The sequence below is a fragment of the Girardinichthys multiradiatus genome, chromosome 22, assembly GCF_021462225.1.
Source record: "Girardinichthys multiradiatus isolate DD_20200921_A chromosome 22, DD_fGirMul_XY1, whole genome shotgun sequence".
NCBI classification, from domain to species: domain Eukaryota; kingdom Metazoa; phylum Chordata; class Actinopteri; order Cyprinodontiformes; family Goodeidae; genus Girardinichthys; species Girardinichthys multiradiatus.
The window spans coordinates 19492109-19512217 of record NC_061814.1 but is presented as its reverse complement, the minus strand read 5'-3'; the positions used below and the strand labels follow the sequence as shown (position 1 = coordinate 19512217).

The 20109-nt window shown below is 39.3% G+C and overlaps 2 protein-coding genes across 7 annotated transcripts in view; one reads left to right on the top strand and one right to left on the bottom strand.

Moving 5' to 3' along the window:
* The window catches only part of cuzd1.2 (CUB and zona pellucida-like domains 1, tandem duplicate 2), a 25697-nt gene extending 10128 nt beyond the window's left edge, over nt 1–15569 (bottom strand). For 2 of the 5 annotated variants that reach the window (XM_047351425.1, XM_047351426.1), the window contains exons 1-12: nt 15386–15569; nt 7782–8138; nt 7567–7608; nt 7453–7491; nt 7223–7364; nt 6943–7127; nt 6759–6857; nt 5809–5883; nt 5406–5504; nt 5270–5296; nt 3303–3401; nt 3161–3196 (exon numbers count right to left, since the gene is read on the bottom strand). In XM_047351425.1, coding sequence (XP_047207381.1) covers nt 3161–3196; nt 3303–3401; nt 5270–5296; nt 5406–5504; nt 5809–5883; nt 6759–6857; nt 6943–7127; nt 7223–7364; nt 7453–7491; nt 7567–7608; nt 7782–7908 — 970 coding nt within the window. In that variant the 5' untranslated portion in view covers nt 7909–8138; nt 15386–15569. The remainder of the gene's footprint in view (nt 1–3160; nt 3197–3302; nt 3402–5269; nt 5297–5405; nt 5505–5808; nt 5884–6758; nt 6858–6942; nt 7128–7222; nt 7365–7452; nt 7492–7566; nt 7609–7781; nt 8139–15385) is intronic. The other 3 variants (XM_047351422.1, XM_047351423.1, XM_047351424.1) reach the window with 3 other exon arrangements.
* Nucleotides 1–20109, top strand: part of agt (angiotensinogen) — a 20381-nt gene extending 272 nt beyond the window's left edge. The window contains exons 1-7 of one of the 2 annotated variants that reach the window (XM_047351427.1): nt 11463–11614; nt 13305–13744; nt 13867–14233; nt 14321–14445; nt 14549–14697; nt 19343–19499; nt 19579–20109. In XM_047351427.1, coding sequence (XP_047207383.1) covers nt 13328–13744; nt 13867–14233; nt 14321–14445; nt 14549–14697; nt 19343–19499; nt 19579–19755 — 1392 coding nt within the window. In that variant the 5' untranslated portion in view covers nt 11463–11614; nt 13305–13327 and the 3' untranslated portion in view covers nt 19756–20109. Of the gene's footprint in view, nt 1–11462; nt 11615–13304; nt 13745–13866; nt 14234–14320; nt 14446–14548; nt 14698–19342; nt 19500–19578 lie in introns of those variants that run through there. The other variant, XM_047351428.1, reaches the window with a different exon arrangement.

The window sequence follows — 20109 nt, the reverse complement described above, 5'->3', positions numbered from 1 at the left end:
AGGTATTTTATTGTCTTAATACGGATGATTTTGGCATACAGCTCATGAAAACCCAAAATTCCTATCTCACAAAATTAGCATATCATTAAAAGGGTCTCTAAACGAGCTATGAACCTAATCATCTGAATTAACGAGTTAACTCTAAACACCTGCAAAAGATTCCTGAGGCCTTTAAAACTCCCAGCCTGGTTCATCACTCAAAACCCCAATCATGGGTAAGACTGCCGACCTGACTGCTGTCCAGAAGGCCACTATTGACACCCTCAAGCAAGAGGGTAAGACACAGAAAGAAATTTCTGAACGAATAGGCTGTTCCCAGAGTGCTGTATCAAGGCACCTCAGTGGGAAGTCTGTGGGAAGGAAAAAGTGTGGCAGAAAACGCTGCACAACGAGAAGAGGTGACCGGACCCTGAGGAAGATTGTGGAGAAGAGCCGATTCCAGACCTTGGGGGACCTGCGGAAGCAGTGGACTGAGTCTGGAGTAGAAACATCCAGAGCCACCGTGCACAGGCATGTGCAGGAAATGGGCTACAGGTGCCGCATTCCCCAGGTCAAGCCACTTTTGAACCAGAAACAGCGGCAGAAGCGCCTGACCTGGGCTACAGAGAAGCAGCACTGGACTGTTGCTAAGTGGTCCAAAGTACTTTTTTCGGATGAAAGCAAATTCTGCATGTCATTCGGAAATCAAGGTGCCAGAGTCTGGAGGAAGACTGGGGAGAAGGAAATGCCAGAAGTCCAGTGTCAAGTACCCACAGTCAGTGATGGTCTGGGGTGCTGTGTCAGCTGCTGGTGTTGGTCCACTGTGTTTTATCAAGGCCAGGGTCAATGCAGCTAGCTATCAGGAGATTTTGGAGCACTTCATGCTTCCATCTGCTGACAAGCTTTATGAAGATGAAGATTTCATTTTTCAGCACGACCTGGCACCTGCTCACAGTGCCAAAACCACTGGTAAATGGTTTACTGACCATGGTATCACTGTGCTCAATTGGCCTGCCAACTCTCCTGACCTGAACCCCATAGAGAATCTGTGAGATATTGTGAAGAGAACGTTGAGAGACTCAAGACCCAACACTCTGGATGAGCTAAAGGCCGCTATCGAAGCATCCTGGGCCTCCATAAGACCTCAGCAGTGCCACAGGCTGATTGCCTCCATGCCACGCCGCATTGAAGCAGTCATTTCTGCCAAAGGATTCCCGACCAAGTATTGAGTGCATAACTGTACATGATTATTTGAAGGTTGACGTTTTTTGTATTAAAAACACTTTTCTTTTTTTGGTCGGATGAAATATGCTAATTTTGTGAGATAGGAATTTTGGGTTTTCATGAGCTGTATGCCACAATCATCCGTATTAAGACAATAAAAGACCTGAAATATTTCAGTTAGTGTGCAACGAATCTAAAATTTATGAATGTTAAATTTTCATCATTACATTATGGAAAATAATTAACTTTATCACAATATGCTAATATTTTGAGAAGGACCTGTACATTAGAAACCTGGAAAGTAAAAGGAAATCTTTGCATTTAAAAACCTCAAGTTTGTAACGAAGTCTTATTTCATGGTCAATTACAAAATTAATACTAAGAACCACAGTGTAAACATTTCCTGAAGCAAGGCTGTGCTTCATGTCCAAACAGAGGAAAAACATATGTTTGCTTAAATCCCACGAGAGTCCATCAGTCCACACACTCAAGTCCAAAGATAAAGTCCTGTTTTCTCTAAAATTGTATCTGTGGTAAAATGGCCTTAAGGATCCCAATACGTTTGTTGCTGGTCAGTTTGAACATTTACATATTAAATAAAAAATATATTTGTTATTAGAACTTTGTCATGGTATGACATCCTTGGACTTGGTTTGTGTTTTTGTATTAACCGTTCTTAGGTCTATGGTTTCCTTTATTGTTAATTAGTTCCACCTGTCCCTTATGCCTCCATGTCTCCTTGCCACACCTGTTCTTAGTTCCTGTGATTATCTGCCTTTGTTTTCTCCCTGTATTTTAGTTGGTCTGTGTTCTTTGTTCCCCGCTGGTTCCTCCGTCACTATTCCTCGTTCACTACCCTTGTTTATGCTCAGTTTTGCTACGTTACAGAATTAGGTACACATGTAAGTTTTTGGCTCGACTCATGTTTGTACTTGTTGGATTATGTTACGTTTTGGAGTCTTTTAATAAAAGAAAAGCCTTCCTCTCATCATGCGGTTGCCAAGCTCTTATCTGCACTTTGGTCCGATCCAAACCAAGAACATGATAAACTTAGCTTGAATGTCATATTAATTCTGGGTCTGAATGTGATTGAATTGTTCTTTTCTCAGGGTGGAATGACTACAAACAACAAACAACTATGTTTACTGTGGATTCTTCCCAATCTACACACAATTATACACACAAGCTCAAATATATATACCCCAACTAATATTCATTCTCTCTTAGCAAGATGCAAGGAAATCACACATATTTTGCAGCCATCGACAAGTTTCTGTCATTATTCTGGTAGGTTAGTTTACCACTGTTCTTGGCAGAAATGGAAGAGTGTCATAAATTGGTTGGTTACCTGACGTGAAACTAGCTTTCAAGCTTAGTCCATACATTTTTAACAGGACTGAGATTTTTAACATGACTTTGGGAAGACCACACCAGAACTTTGATGTCAGCCTTATCCATTCCTAAATCATTTGTGATGTGTATTTTAGCTTTTTGTGTCACCGGAACACCCAATTGTTTTCAAGTTTCAAAACTAAAATGTAACCCTCAGATGAGGGGGGTCAACACCTTAAATCTCATCAAATTTGCATCTGCCGACGGGGACCATCCCAGTGTCTTCTGAATAGAAATGTAATGTTCAGACGGGACAAGGATCCAGCTCTTAAACTACAATGACAGAAAAATGTCAGGAGGAGTCAAGGTGAAGATCTCAGACCTAAACACAATTTCCCAGCAGTAGAGCATGGTGGTGGTTGCATCATGATGAAGTTCTGCTTCACTAGCCAGTAGTACTGCTGCATTTCTTTTTTCTCATCATATTATTGCGTTCAATCTATCCGTGTAAAGGTGCAAACCGCTGTTGTAACAACCCAAAGGTTGAGCTGTGATGCACAAGGGTGTTCAAATATTTCAGGGATTAATACTTTGTTTCACCTTTTCTCACACAGTCTTATCCTACCTGGGCTTGGGCTGTGAGTTGTTGATTCACAGTACGCTGCAAGAGAAAGAGAAGAAGAAAAAAAACAATTCAATGCATCAAATAATGTCTATCAGAGGATAGTGGATGCAGAAATCATTAATGCCTTTGATTTAGTGCCTACAGTGGAAATCATGGCAGCAGTTTCCATTCCGCTGACAGGAACTGTCGCAGGAGCAGCTTCCAAAGTGGCTACCACAGTTGTATCGACATGAAGGCTGAGCTGTGGCACAGGGCAGAGTAAAAGTACACAGGTAATTCACAAATATTGTATCTACATGTATCTACACAGTACCCTGCAAAAATATTCACATGTCTTGAATGTTTTCCACATGTTTTTTTATGTTTCAAACACAAAAATGTATTTTATTAAAATTTGTGTGATAGAGCATCACATAGCAGTATATAATTATGTATAATTTGTTTAGCAAAAAAAAAAAATCAAAAGGTATGATATCCTTTTGTATTTCACCCTCCTTGGTCAATAATTTATAGAACTGCAGTCACAGATGCAAGTCTTTGGGGTATGTCTCTGCCAGCTTTGTATATCTAAAGGCTCAGGTTTTATGTCCATTCCTCTTTGCCAGATATCTCAGGGTCAGTCAGATCTAGAGGGGTTCATCATTGAATGGCAATTGACTGAGCTTTTACGCTGACTAACTCTATGTGCTCTCTTTCTGACTCTAACCTTGAAAACTGGCTCAGAGTTTATCTGTTCTTTCTTTCTAGATGAAACGACTAAAGGAGCTACATCCATTAACATTTACTTTTCCTTCCCATAGAAAGGACTCCTGGATCAGTGCTTCTTTGTTCTCTTTGTGTCTCTGCTCTGTTCTTTCTCTCTAACCCCCAGTCGGTCGTGGCAGATGGCTGCTCACACTGAGCCTGGTTCTGGTTCTGCTGGAGGTTTCTTCGTGTTAAAAGGGAGTTTTTCCTCTCCACTGTCGCTACATGCATGCTCAGTAAGAGGGTTTGCTGCAAAGTCAACGCCAGTGACTGTCCACTGTCTCTACATGCTCATCCAGGAGGAGGGAATGCTGCAAGTCATTGAATGGATGCAATCTGCTGGGTTTCCTTAGACAGAAAAACTTTTTATCCAATTTGAATAAATAACTGAATCTGACTGCACTGTTCAATGATTAGGATTAATTGGAATGTATGAACCTGACTTTTGTGAAGTGCCGTGAGACAACTTGTTGTGAATTGGCGCTATATAAATAAACTGAATTGAAATGAATTGAACAACAATTCTTACGTCTATCCAGATATTTTTTTGTTGGATTAAGGTCTGAGCAGTCTAAAGTAATTCCATTGTAGCTCTGGCTGCATGTTTAGGGTTGTCCTCAGGCCCAGTCTCAAGTTTTTTGCAGTTTTAAGTTGTCTTTGGGGATTTCACTGTCTTTAGCTTCGTACTTCTTCCCATTAACTCAGAGGAACATCTCTGTCCCTGCTGTACAAAAGTATCTCCACAGCACGATGCTGCCACCACCATGTTGTATCATGGAGGTGGTGTGTTTAGCTTGATGTTTCTGCCAAATAGCTTTTTGCACGTAGGCTACAGTTGAAATTCAGTCTATCCTACATCACTTGTGGAAAACTGCAACTCGGACTTTCTGTGGATTGCCTTCAGCCTTCTTTTTGCTTTCAGTGTTTTAAACAGTGGATGTTTATCTTTTTTAAGTTAATCCTGCTTCAATGTTCTCCACAACTTTGTCTCTGGTCTATGTGCCATGATCAGTGGTCTTCATAATGCTGTTGTTCACTAACATTCTCTAACAAATCACTGGGGCCTTCACAGAACAGCTGGATTTGTACTTTCAAAGGTGGACTCTATTTAGTGATTAAAGAGACATCAAAAGGCAGTTGGTCCCACTGGAGTTTGACCGGAGAGATGGAGAAAGAATGTCCACTACACGTTTCATTTTTTTATCTTGTAAAAATTAAACACAATTACGGAATACTTTGTCTCGATCCATCACATGCAATCCAGACTAAACACATTCATTTACACATACATTTATTGTAATGTATAAAAATAGAAACGAATGTATTAATTTTCTTCTATTAAAGGCTCTGGATAGATTGTCTTACATGTGGTGGGATTGTATCCACAGTATGCTGCATCAGAAAGAAAACAAAAAGATTTTTTGTGTTAATATTTCACAGCAGTATTTGTAACAGCTTTGATGAGCACTTTTAACAAAGAACCTGTTGAGGTTGCACTTACAGTGGAAGTCATAACAGCAGTTTCCAAAGTACTGACAGGACTGGTAACAGCTGCAGCTTCCCAGGTGGTTACCACAGTTGTATTGACAAGAATGTTGAGCTGAGAGAGAGAGACAGGTTGACAGTGAGGTTATACAAGGCTAAACAGTGAAGATAAACTGCTCACCAAGGCAGAAATGGCAAGAGATTCATATCATGGTACGTGAAGATGTTATGATAGAGAAAGACGACATCCATATGAAATGCTTTAACAATTACACCAAGTTGCAGCTCAGGACTACACACGGTAATTAGCATGAGGACACTGTACAGTGGGGTGGTTGAAGCTGGAATCAAAGAGGTGACCTCTTATCAGACAACTGCCCCTCATATCCCCCACAAAAAACATAGTCAGATTAAGTAACTTGTCAGACTTGTCGGTGTGCTCCATTCTGGTTCAGCGGTGGTTGAAGGTTGTTCAGTTGTGTTTCCACAGTAAGCTGAAAGAAAAGTAAGGATGACAGAAGTAAATTTCACAGTCGTTCTCTCTAGTTCTGCAGCATTTGTTTTTGAGCTGTAACCACGAAGCTTTAATAAAAGTGAGATACTGAGACTTTGAAGTGTAATCACACTAACAGCAAAGATGTAAATGAATATTTTTTTTTTTTAAGTCTAATGACTGAACTTAACATTTGTGTTGCATTTCTGATGATTTTTTATTTAAATTGTGAATTTTTCTGCCTTAAATTATTTAGAAAATTGGTCAGTCTTAATATTTACCCCATCAGATGTAAAATATGCATTAATGCAACCTTAACCCAAATAAAAATGATACTCATAATTTCGAATTAATCAAACAGGATGTGTTTTCAATTTGAAGTTACAAAAGTTTGCTTGTAATGATGCACCTATAATCATGCATTATAAGATATACCTATAATCATGTAGTCCAGTTCTTCACTATATAATGCACTAGATATATTGGGTTCATGAATAAACAAATATGGATTCTGCAGATCCTCTTCAGAAATCAAACTAAATATCAAGACTAATAATATTAGAATGTTGCAGTAGATAACATAAAATATGCAAACAAATAGGTAAAGACAAACACCGATTGTTGATGCGCTTTGTATTACAATTCATAAACGTTTAATTCACCTAAATTTATTTTTCTCATCAGATTGCATTTTTACAAGAAATATACTGTATAAAAACATGGTAGTATGTTCATCTTAAATAGGTTGGATTGAAAACTTAATGAATAACCATAGCAGTTTTATTATTTCTTGATCAGGATGAAGTAAAGACGTTTCTGTAAGGTAAAATAACCCAACAAAATGAGTGCTCTTTGTTCCATTACATCACTGCTTACCTGTGTAATCTCCACAGCAGGTCCCTCTGTATCCACAGTCTGAACGGCAAGAGCAGGATCCAGGCTGGTAGCCACAGTTGTACAGGCAGGAACTTTCAGCTTCAAGCGAACAAGCAAGAATTATTGTTAAAATGGCAACATCTGCCATCTGAAAAAACAACTGACCGTAATCGTTGTTTCTTACCCACAACTTTGTAGGTAGCACGAAATCCTGGTCTGGTCACGCTAACATCACTTCTGAAGTGCACAGTTAAGTAGTTGCCAGTAGAGTGGTAGACAGTGTGGTTTGTTCTGCAGAGACGCAATACCCTCCTGCTGCTGGTGTCGTAGCCATCATAGACGTCAACATAGTCATAACCGCACTCAGTGCTGAGACCAAACAGGCAGTATAGCAACATTTTTAAAAACGTGAATCTAGCCACAAATAATTAAAAACCTCTTGCATATGCAGAGCATTCACTTACTTTAGATCGAAGAATTCCAAACGAATAAACTTATAACCAGGTCTAATGTACCATGTACAGCCTACATTGTTTGGGTATTCATTTGGATAGTTGGGGCTGTGAAAAGTGTCATTCATGTTGTACAGGTACCCACCACAGGAGACTGCCAATGAAGAAGAAACATTAACAAAGTTTGTGAACCCACTCTACAGAAACATTTTCAAGCTCACTAATGTTGTTCAACCTTGTACCTTCTGATGATGCATGACTCATTTGCTCAGTTGGCCAACCTGGAGGATTTTAAGATACTCTGTGTTAGTCGGAGCAAGGGTAATAATCTGAAAATGTGTTGTTCAACCTTGTACCTTCATCTGCTGTTGTATGATCTGTTTGCTCAGTTGTCCAACCTGGAGGATTTTAAGATACTCTGTGTTAGTCGGAGCAAGGGTAATAATCTGAGAATATGCTGTTTTAATTTACACTAAATGTGGCACAGTCCTCAAAATATTTAAGGTTTTCCTTCTTAAGTAGACACTGATACTCTAAATGTTGAAAAAATTGATAGAAAGATAAATGGTACCTCGCACTCCTTGTGTAAAGAGCACACTGCAAAGAAACACGAGAGCCCGCATGGCAAATCTGTTCTCCCAACTTCCAACGTGCTTCATGTCCTGATTCCCGCAGCTTATATACTCAACAGCACTCATAAAGCTCCTGAGGTCACCAAACACTTTAGTGAAATATTACCCAGTACCGACTGGGTATGAGAAGCACACACTTGGTTAAATATAATGAATGATTATTATTCACCTGATGCTTCAGGGCTTCGTCAAAGCTGCATGCTTGTACTGGATTTCATGAGAGGTTTGTGAATCTTCCAAGTCGACAAACAGGAAAGTCATAAAGTAGCAATTGTGAGTGATCATGAACGCGACATCTGCAACATAAAAGGATATAATAATAAGGTTAAAAATGCACAAACTTTTTTCTTCACCAAAAAATATTTTAAATTGAGTTTGAAACAGTTTGGAAGCAGGTTTGTCTGGATCCAAATACTCTTTATAAACAACTGTGATCTGTTCAGACCAGAGATGTAATCACATTAAAAACATTTGCCCCCTACAGATGTTTTCAGTTTTTGACTCTTTGACATACTTACATGTTCCAAACCATCAAACACATTTATTATCAGAAACATTTAACTTAAGTAAATATAAAATTCAGCTTTATTAAAGTAAAAAACCATCAAAACCAGTCCTGTTCTCTATGAAAAAGACATTGCCTCATAAACCTAACCACGGATTGTTCCACCCTCTGTGGTAACAACAGCTACTAAGAATTTGTGATAACTGTTAGAGTCTTTTACATCACTTAATGCAGCCACAGCGAAGGGTTTCTGAGTATGACTGACCTGTTTAAGGTCTTACCACAGCATCTCAATTGCATTTAAGTCTGGACTTTGACTAGGCCACTTCAAAACCTTGGATTTGTTGTGCTTTGGTTTTTTGTTTTCATTTTTAAGCTATTCAGAATTGGACTTGCTGGATCATTGTCCTGCTTCATAATCATTGTGTTTAAGTTTAATATCACAAATTAATGGCTGTACGTACTCTTTCAGGATTTTCAGGAAGAGGGCATAATTCACACCTTTATCCCTACGACAAACTGTCAGGATCCTGAACCAGCACAGCAGTCTCATACCATCACACTTCAACATCAACATCTTGTTGTCAGTTTCATGAGGGAAGAAAATCAAATAATGTTTCATTTTTTCTTTATGGATTTATTTTTGAGGTACTTGTATTTATTATTACAGTAGGGATGTTTGCAGGAGATTAAACAAGGAGTTTAAAATGTTGTTTCTCCTCTTTATAAGAAATAAAACCTGTCTTGTTGAATCAGGTGCACGTTTCCACCCTAACACCAGGGATGTTGTCTCTAATAGTACATTGTATCTTACTATGACGTGACAAAGTACAAGCTGAACACATGGATACTATTGGCTTTCTTCCCAGGTAATTTGTTTACAGCTGAAATAATTGGAAGAACAAGAAGCAGATGCTATTCAGACGTCTGCACCAGTCCAGTGACACTAAAACTGGAGGAGATCAAGACATGTCCGCCTACTTCTAAGCTGGGCTGCTTGTGGTTTACGTGTTAGCTAAAAGCTAAATTCTAATCTAGAGTGTACGTAGTTACTCTTCTGCCATTGTTGTTAACACTGTTTGGTCAACCTGCACTATGACAACCAAAAGGCTGATGCCTGTAGAGACATTAAAAAAACCTTGAAAACAGGTGGCAGAGGAGTGAGTTTTTCCTAAACACTGAAAAGGGAAACAACAAAGCTCACAAAGAATGAAGTATACACAGTCCTTCAGTGGTACTTGGACCCCAACTATGAGGATTTCAGTCTAAATGTATGCAGCAAAATGTCTCAAAGTCTAAAAATTACTATTCGGTGTAACAAGGGATTTTTCCACATGCACCTTAAAGAGGATACTGATTCCCCTGTTGGGGAAAAACACCCAACAGGAAGCATTCCTGAGGGGTGACATTCTGTGCTCTTTATCAACATTAAGGGTCCTAATCTGTTAGTGTCATACAACACGAGGATAAGTTAAACCAGGATGATTTTGAACTATATTGGATCAGAAAAAAAGTATATTAACATTGTATGCATGCAGTGACCTTTTTCGCTCCACCGAACACATTTAGCTCCTTCGAAGCCAAAAAGGATAAAGAGTAGATTCCACACAGTTCACTTATACTAACATACACTAGGGGGTGGGGCAATAACTGATTAGAGATAGCCCCAAAACCAAGCACCCCCAGTGCTTCCTGAGATGAACCAGGCTTAACATTCCTTGATAAAAAAACAACTCCTTATATGGTCACAAAATTGGATCCAGTTGCAACAAACATCTAGTTTAGTAGCAGATGGACCCATATTTCATCTCCTTGAAATATGGGGAGTGAAAACTTTGGAGGTATATGAATTGTGCAAAGTAGAACTCCTTGCAAAACCCAACAAGTCACTAGGGCTTATGTAAAGGGTTGCAATTCGACTCCACTTCTCCTTTAACCTGAAAAGAATTACCCATTCCTCTAATAATTGTTAAACACAATAAACACGTGGATGCTTATAAAAATATTCCAACAGTGGTCTTCATTTAATTCTGGTCTTAAGACGGCAGTGGAAATTACTTCCTAGAATCACTGACCAGCTCTTTGCTCTTTATGTTTTATGTTTCTTTTTCTTTTTTATGATGTGCCCTTTGAGGTTAGAATATCTCTTTGCCATCACCCTAATCTTTAGTTCCCTCCACAGATTCTCTATCATATTCAAGCAAGACTCTGGCTGTGTCGCTCCAAAGACTTTATATTTCCTCCAGTTAGAAGATGTTTTTGATCAAATTAAAAGGTTACTTTAAATCAGAATCTGCCAGTGGTAGGAATAATTTTGAGCTTACCTGTGTATATATGTAAAACCTTAATTCTTTGTGTTTCATAATTCTTTAAGGTCTACTTGAAGGTCCTAAAATTAGGAAAAGCTGGTCTTGAAACATTTACCAAAGATTAATACTTTAGGACTCAAGAAAAAAAATGATCAAAAATGATTTTCCACTGAAATCTAATCAAAAGGAAAAAAAAGGTTCTCAGCTTCTACAATCACTGTTTGTATATTGTAAAAAAATTCTTTCTGGGAAACTTTGTTATTCCTAAATCTACTTGAGTCATCCCGTATCCCCTTGCAGAGGTTATGTTTCACAAGAAAAATGAGCACAAAGTTACGATTCAAAACCTGACCATTTTAAAAAGCACTAATGAGAGTGACACCAACCAGAAAAGAAGCAGCATTAATTCACCAGGGTTGTTTTGTGTGCAGCCACCAGCAAGAACCTCAGTCATTATTTATACAGGAACAAGACATGGTCATGTTTAAGGAAATCTGCTTTTGTTTTCTCTTTTGTCACTTCAGGGTCAGCACTTTGACGTTGATATGATTTGTTGACTTGTTATTTGTTTGACCTTCACCCCATGTTGAGGAAAATTACTACCATCCTTCTGGAAATGAACATTTCCGCTACCTAGTGTTATTTTGGACAGACAGTATTACAAAAAAAAAAAAAACACAAACAAGTTCAGAGGTTCTTCTGCTTCCTGGTAAACTTTTATTGAAGTTGAGCTTTTCGTTAACCCCCTCTCCTTCTGCTCTCTGTTAGACCACCCTTTAAATCTATAGCAGTTGCTCATTAGTACAAGGCGGACTGTGGCTCATGACAGTAAAGCCCTTGACTCAGTGTGTCTTTGGTTAATCTGTAACCGCTGCTGATGACTAGCTGGACTTAAGTAAAGAAGCAGAGGACCGAGGACCTCATTCTGAACCTCAGTCAGTCACTGCGGACACAAAAGGTAAGAGCCAGTTTTGTCTTTATCTCAGGTGAGATGTGGGCAGTTTTGAGCCCTATGATGGACTGAAGAAGTACATTAGAAACCTGGAAAGTAAAAGGAAATCTTTGCATTTAAAAACCTCAAGTTTGTAACGGAGTCTTGTTTAATGGTCAATTACAAAATTAATACTAAGAACCACAGTGTAGAAAATTTCATAAATTTCTTTGATTTGATAGAAATCATTGCAGATCATTAGTGTTCTCAATTATAGAGACTTGGCTGTGTGCAGATTTAGGTGCTGGTTTTATTGATCAGGAACCAAGGCTGTGCTTCATGTCCAAACAGAGGAAAAACATATGTTTGCTTAAATCCCACGAGAGTCCATCAGTCCACACACTCAAATCCAAAGATAAAGTCCTGTTTTCTCTAAAATTGTATCTGTGGTAAAATGGCCTTAAGGATCCCAATGAGTTTGTTGCTGGTCAATTTGAACATTTACATATTAAATAAAAAATATATTTGTTATTAGAACTTAGCTTGAATGTCATATTAATTCTGGGCTGAATGTGATTGAATTGTTCTTTTCTCAGGGTGGAATGATTACAAACAACAAACAACTATGTTTATACTTCCCAATCTACACACAAATATACACACAAGCTCAAATATATATACCCCAACTAATATTCAGTCTCTCTTAGCAAGATGCAAGGAAATCACACATATTTTAAAGCCATCGACAAGTTTCTGTCATTATTCTGGTAGGTTAGTTTACCACTGTTCTTGGCAGAACTGGAAGAGTGTCATAAATTGGTTGGTTACCCGACGTGAAACTAGCTTTCAAGCTTAGTCCACACATTTTTAACCGGGCTGAGATTTTTAACATGACTTTGGGAAGACCACACTGGAACCTTGATGTCAGCCTTATCCATTCCTAAATCATTTGTGATGTGTATTTTAGCTTTGTTTCACTACAACACCCAATTGTTTTCAAGCTTCAAAACTAAATTGTAACCCTCAGATGAGGGGGGTCAACACCTTAAATCTCATAAAATTTGCATCTGCCCACGGAGACCATCCCAGTGTCTTCTGAATAGAAATATAATGTTCAGACGAGACAAGGATCCAGCTCTTTAACTACAATGACAGAAAAATGTCAGGAAGAGTCAAGGTGAAGATCTCAGACCTAAACACCATTTCCCAGCAGTAGAGCATGGTGGTGGTTGCATCATGCTGAAGCTCTGCTTCACTAGCGAGTGGTACTGCTGCATTGGAGCAAATGGGTGGAACAAGGAAGAAGCAGGACTGCCAGCATAATCTTGAACTTCACCTCAAACCAACAGCTACACGGCTGAAGCTGTGGCAAAAATTGGATGTCTGAACATAACAATGATCCCAAAAATAAGTCAAAGCCTTATGGTGTTGCAACGAGGGGGCTGTCTAAAGCTAGTCAATAACCAAAGCTCAAACACGGAAAGTCCAGGGATGTGTGTCTATTATCTCTGACTGCGATCAGTCAGTCAGCCTTGCCAGCTGACCTCTCAGAGAACCAAAACCAGATGCAGCTAGATTTGTGATGAAAGATGTTTGTATGATTCAGTAACCTTCAGAGATAAACTCAAACTCAGTGCTCTTAAGGGCAGAGAAAGCGGTTTATGAGATAAAATTTTTTTTTTTATTTACTAAATAATGTACTTGTGTTGACCCACAGAGAGAGAATCATTAGAGGGTAAAATGCAGAAGCTACGATCACATCTTCTAGTGGCCGTGATTTGTTGCTGGATTTCTGGAAGCCAAGCCAACCGGGTCTACATTCACCCCTTTCATCTTTTCGCTGTCGAGAATGTCAGCTGTGAGACTCTGCAGAGCTCAGCTATAAAGCCCCTTGAGACCATATCTATAGAGACCCTTAATATTGAGGTTTTGACCCCAGACAACAGGGACCAATCAAATCTGGACACACAGAAGCAGAACATGACAGAGAGGACAGCGGTTCTGGCTGGACTGCAGAACCCTCTCGGCCTGAGGATGTACCAAGCTCTCAGCAGGAAACAGAACAGCACCAACACCCTCTTCTCGCCGGTCAACACATTTGGGTCACTTGTTGCCTTCTACCTGGGAGCTTCTAAGAAGACGGCACGTTCTTTCCAGGTGCATGCCTTTGATTTGCTGGTTACTGAAAGTTTTTTGGGCTGTTATGGTTTTTATTTTTGGAAAGCATAACTGCTTTCCCAAATGTTCATCTAATTTCCAATCATTTGCTTTTATTCCAGGAATTTCTTGGCCTCAGTAGTGGTACAGACAGAGAAGACTGCATTTCTTTAGTAGATGGACATAAGATCCTCAGTACACTACAAGGCATTAACTCCCTGCTGGACAATGGGCCTACAGAAGAAATCATCACCCAGGTCTGGGCCTTCGTCCGGAGTGACGCTCAGCTATCCAGAGACTTTATTCAAGGAACAAAAGACTTCTCAGATACTTCGTTTATCCGAGGTATAGACTTCTCGAAGTCTGAAGAGGCGGAGACACTGGTGAACAGCTTTGTGGAGAAAACATCAGACAGGAAAGTGAAGAACATCTTCAAAGACCTGAATCCAAGAAATAACCTTCTTTTCATCTCATCCTTCCGCTTCAAAGGTCTTTGCTCTGGGTTTTAACTTTAATAATAATACCAATAACTGAAAAAACAGAACCTGACTTTGTTCTCTGCTTGTGTCTGTTTAGGCAACTGGATGACGGCTTTCCAACCAGATAAGACCTCCATGGAAGAGTTTCACGTGGATGAAACAACAAAAGTAATGACTTCAATGATGACACGCACATATCACTACCACTACCTGAATGATAAGGTAAAGCCTTCTTTAGATTTTCTTTGTTTCTTACATGCATGCACTAATATTACAATAGATGAGCTGGGAATTTGACTCCTTTGATGTATGCTTTTTATTGAAGGTGAACAAGTGCACTGTTGTGAAGCTGTCACTCAATAAACAGTCCCACATGTTGCTCATTCTACCTCACGAAGGAACTTCCCTCGGTCATATAGAGTCCAAACTGCTCACAAACCTCATGGTTGGCTGGAACAAGAACTATCAGGAAGGGTGAGAAAGGGTTCATGTAAAACTTTTTGTTCTTTTATTCTCATGCTAAGGATAAGCTTAAAGATGGCAATATTACACTGCACAACTGGCATTTGAAATACAGGTTTTTTCGGGATCCAAGATGGTTTCGTTGTCTGATGAGCTAACCCCTCCTTCCTTCTTCCCTATTTCCCTATTTCTGAGGGGATTGCTCAATCCAACGGGTACGGACTTCCCTAAAGCTGAAAGGCCTCACTAAGCAGGTCTATTAAAAGATCTGTTTAAGCTGGTGTCGCGAAATGACACGCCTAACCTCTAACAGCCTACATCGAAAAGTCTCACCCTTCTTCAACTGAGGGTCTGGATGACCGAATAGCCCACAGAAGTCGTCCAACTCTCGCCAGTCAGGCACTTGGTATATGGGTTAGTTTAATTTTTGTGACTTGGCACAAGCCCCAAGGACACAGTTTTAACTGGTTTGGCTTAAGGCAACCTATAAAAACCTTCTAAAATCTCTTACAACCAGGTAACAAGACTTTTTACTACCAACAAAAAACCAAAAATAAGGTGACTCACATAATTAACTGTCCACAATTTATCTAAAAAACTCATGTTTTTTTTTTATTAGTGACGCTCTTGCAGGGGTCAGTAACAGCTTAAATTCAGCAGCACATAACTTCAATAGTAGAAATGAACCAATCAACTTAACCTGTCTTTTCCTGATGCTGAAACTAGTGAGTTTGGAGAGGCTTTGAAGACCGAGGCTCATCCATTCAGGACTTCCAGAAGCTTGAAACTTGGAGCAATCAGTTGTTCACCGACCAAGTTCACTTCAGTGATCTGGGTAAAAAGACAACTGATGAAATCAAATTCTAAATTTCGACCACAACTGCAGTTCCCTATTTTGGCATTGCTTTTATAGTGCAGATGGTCTCATTGGTCAGCCCTTTGTTAGGCTTCTCTGTTGCACAATACATTTTTGCTCAATAGTCATATACAGGTCCTTCTCAAAATATTAGCATATTGTGATAAAGTTCATTATTTTCCATAATGTCATGATGAAAATTTAACATTCATATATTTTAGATTCATTGCACACTAACTGAAATATTTCAGGTCTTTTATTGTCTTAATACGGATGATTTTGGCATACAGCTCATGAAAACCCAAAATTCCTATCTCACAAAATTAGCATATTTCATCCGACCAATAAAAGAAAAGTGTTTTTAATACAAAAAACGTCAACCTTCAAATAATCATGTACAGTTATGCACTCAATACTTGGTCGGGAATCCTTTGGCAGAAATGACTGCTTCAACGCGACGTGGCATGGAGGCAATCAGCCTGTGGCACTGCTGAGGTCTTATGGAGGCCCAGGATGCTTCGATAGCGGCCTTTAGCTCATCCAGAGTGTTGGGTCTTGAGTCTCTCAACGTTCTCTTCACAATATCCCACAGATTCTCTATGGGGTTCAGGTCAGGAGAGTTGGCAGGCCAATTGAGCACAGTGATACCATGGTCAGTAAACCATTTACCAGTGGTTTTGGCACTGCGAGCAGGTGCCAGGTCGTGTTGAAAAATGAAATCTTCATCTCCATAAAGCTTTTCAGCAGATGGAAGCATGAAGTGCTCCAAAATCTCCTGATAGCTAGCTGCATTGACCCTGCCCTTGATAAAACACAGTGGACCAACACCAGCAGCTGACACGGCACCCCAGACCATCACTGACTGTGGGTACTTGACACTGGACTTCTGGCATTTTGGCATTTCCTTCTCCCCAGTCTTCCTCCAGACTCTGGCACCTTGATTTCCGAATGACATGCAGAATTTGCTTTCATCCGAAAAAAGTACTTTGGACCACTGAGCAACAGTCCAGTGCTGCTTCTCTGTAGCCCAGGTCAGGCGCTTCTGCCGCTGTTTCTGGTTCAAAAGTGGCTTGACCTGGGGAATGTGGCACCTGTAGCCCATTTCCTGCACACGCCTGTGCACGGTGGCTCTGGATGTTTCTACTCCAGACTCAGTCCACTGCTTCCGCAGGTCCCCCAAGGTCTGGAATCGGCCCTTCTCCACAATCTTCCTCAGGGTCCGGTCACCTCTTCTCGTTGTGCAGCGTTTTCTGCCACACTTTTTCCTTCCCACAGACTTCCCACTGAGGTGCCTTGATACAGCACTCTGGGAACAGCCTATTCGTTCAGAAATTTCTTTCTGTGTCTTACCCTCTTGCTAGAGGGTGTCAATAGTGGCCTTCTGGACAGCAGTCAGGTCGGCAGTCTTACCCATGATTGGGGTTTTGAGTGATGAACCAGGCTGGGAGTTTTAAAGGCCTCAGGAATCTTTTGCAGGTGTTCAGAGTTAACTCGTTGATTCAGATGATTAGGTTCATAGCTCGTTTAGAGACCCTTTTAATGATATGCTAATTTTGTGAGATAGGAATTTTGGGTTTTCATGAGCTGTATGCCAAAATCATCCGTATTAAGACAATAAAAGACCTGAAATATTTCAGTTAGTGTGCAATGAATCTAAAATATATGAATGTTAAATTTTCATCATGACATTATGGAAAATAATTAACTTTATCACAATATGCTAATATTTTGAGAAGGACCTGTAGACACATGGACTTTCTTGTGCTGTTTTCTGGCCTTCAAGATACTGGTAGTTAGCACACAGCTGGATTTAGTCTCTTCCTTGTTGGTCTTCAAAAGACTTGCTGTCAGCACGCAGCCGGCTCTTGTCACTGCTATTCAGCATACAGTTCTCTCCCTTATCTGCTCAACCTTAAACTTTACACAGTATCACACATTTCACTCTCAGCTTTCTGCTTTTACTTTAGCCACAGTTATAAAACCATCAATTCATTATTTTTATTCATGCATCACAAATGATTAAACATTATAATTCCTTTATACATAGCTGATTAAGAATCTGTAAACCTTAATGTTTTATTTTAATCATCGGTTCTTAATCATATTTCAATCATATGTGTGTTAACTTGATAAACAAAGATCACTCATTTCATTTAATACTTTTAGAAAATAGAATATCATCATACATCATTTCTTTGGTTACGCTTCTAGTTTATACTTCTGCAAAAGATAAGACAGTTAATATATGACTCCATACAGGCCTCTCCAGTCTTTTAGTCCCAGAATGTGAAAATATACTTATTTAACTTTTTATGGATTCAACTGTGAGCATTTCATAAATGTTGCATGGATTACATGGAAAGATCTCACCCTATTTTGACACTGGAAATGCAGTAAGAATACCCGGAATTGTTCCTTTGAAAGTGTCTGGCCTCCAAGCAGCTCCGAATTCAATATCCAATATGGCTGACGTGTAGAAAAAAAAAAAATGGGATGGCAATATTAAATTTTAATACTGCAATGATATCGGTTGTAATAGAAACACGTTTTTCTCACTCTTCTCTTCTGTGATTCCACTTCTCTCTGTGACCTTTAACATCTTGAACCTTGGATCATCTATGTCTCTGAGTGAAATCCGGCTGTTCAGCTGAGCTAGGAATAATATGAATTGGTGCATATGCCTGTTCACAAGGTCCAATCAGCTTGAATATATTGACACATAGAGGTCTGTTAATCTCATAATAGTCCATCACACAGGCTGAATATGTTTTTGTCATGGACATCCAGATTTGAAGACAGCTGGACCATAATTGGAAACCAATATTGTATTTCAACCACTTCGTTCCATTTCCATTAACAATGACAATGTGAAGACGATATATTTGCGATACATTGTGTAAGCCATACCATCCTGCATGTTGAACACTCTGAAAGTTGCACTTTTAAACTCATTATTAGCACTACTGAGATTTTGTATCCAAAATGTATTGAGTTTACTCAAATCAAGTTGACCATATTCTAGCAGCAAGTCAGAAAACCAGGTGAATTTGCTTATTGTTGTAGTGTTAACTGCTATCATCAGTACAAGATGATAATGTATTTATGCATTAAAGGAACTAATAGAGGTTGTATTGTATATACTAATAGAGCATTGTGTGCCACTGGTTTAATCAGACACAAACTGTCAGAATTGTTTATATGTGCATATTTTAATAAGCTTTATATGCACGACGGTTGTATCAGATATTGAACTGCTCGACAACATCCGAATTTCCCCGGAGGAATTCTGATTTCAGCCGGCTTTCTTGTTGTATTGGGAATAACAAAAATCTAACTTCTAGGTACAAATAGAATAAACTATAGTTACAAGTCGGAAAACAAGTGAGATTTTCTAATTGTTGTGGCTACTATACAGAATAATTTATTTCTCTCCATTTTTTTGCATTTAAACAATATAGGAACATGTTCATAAACAGAAGGTGCTCCGCAAACAGTAGTCATTGTTGGTAGAAACAATAGTTTCTGCCAACAATGTCATTACATTTGGAAGCACAGCAGCGATGTTGGGAATTTACCTTGGAACTGCTGGAAGCCCTCTGACTTTTGCAAGTAACAATGAAGGCCCACAGTTTAGTGGAAATAGGAAATAGAACACAGCTTTAATGCCATTGAACAGTGTTATTGGCCTCAGTGTGTATTAAGCAATTTGTAACAGAAACAAGGTTTGAACTATAGGAAAAAATTTGGACTGTTCCCATTTAGAGATTAGAATTAATAATTTTTACTTTTTTTCATTTTTAGTTTGTTGGAGCTGTCTCTCCCGAAGTTCTCCATATCTTCTGTGATTGACATCCGTGACCTGCTGACCACCATGAATCCACCACTTGAGCCCAACAGTGTGGGCTCCCAGGCTGAGTTCAGCCAGCTCAGCAACATCAAACCTTTCTCCATAGATAAGGTAAACCAGATGAACAGTAATCTTGTCATCATGAAGAAACCACTCCACTCACCATGTAGCTCTGTTTGTCTTCTGCCAGGCCATCAACAATGTGATGTTTGAGATGTCAGGGGATGGAGCAGAACCTCAGGATAGGACCCCAGAAGCAGGCGTCCCTCTGAAGCTGTCCATCAACAGGCCGTTCTTTTTCTCTGTCATAGAGGGGTATTATGAGTCCATCCTGCTGCTGGGCAAGATCACCAATCCTACACTCTGAAGGTGTTTCATACTGAACAAAACCTTGGATACAACAGATGTTCAGACCACAAAACTGCTGCGTCTGAAAAAAATGACCAAATGGTATAGATGAGAGATGAAGCTAAAGCTAAAATCTCTTACAGTCTTCAACAGTGTTACGGTTTTTAAAGGTCAGCATACAGAAGGTTACTGGAATTATTGGAGGTCCCATTGTATTATTTATGGATAGACTTCTTTATGTTTATTTTTCAGATTAAACTAGTTTAAAACCTATTGGCCTTTTTTGTAATATTTACTTTGATGATGTCCCTTTCCATTAGGCATAGTATGAACAGTTGCCTATTTGAAATAAAGGACTTTTTGAAATATTGTA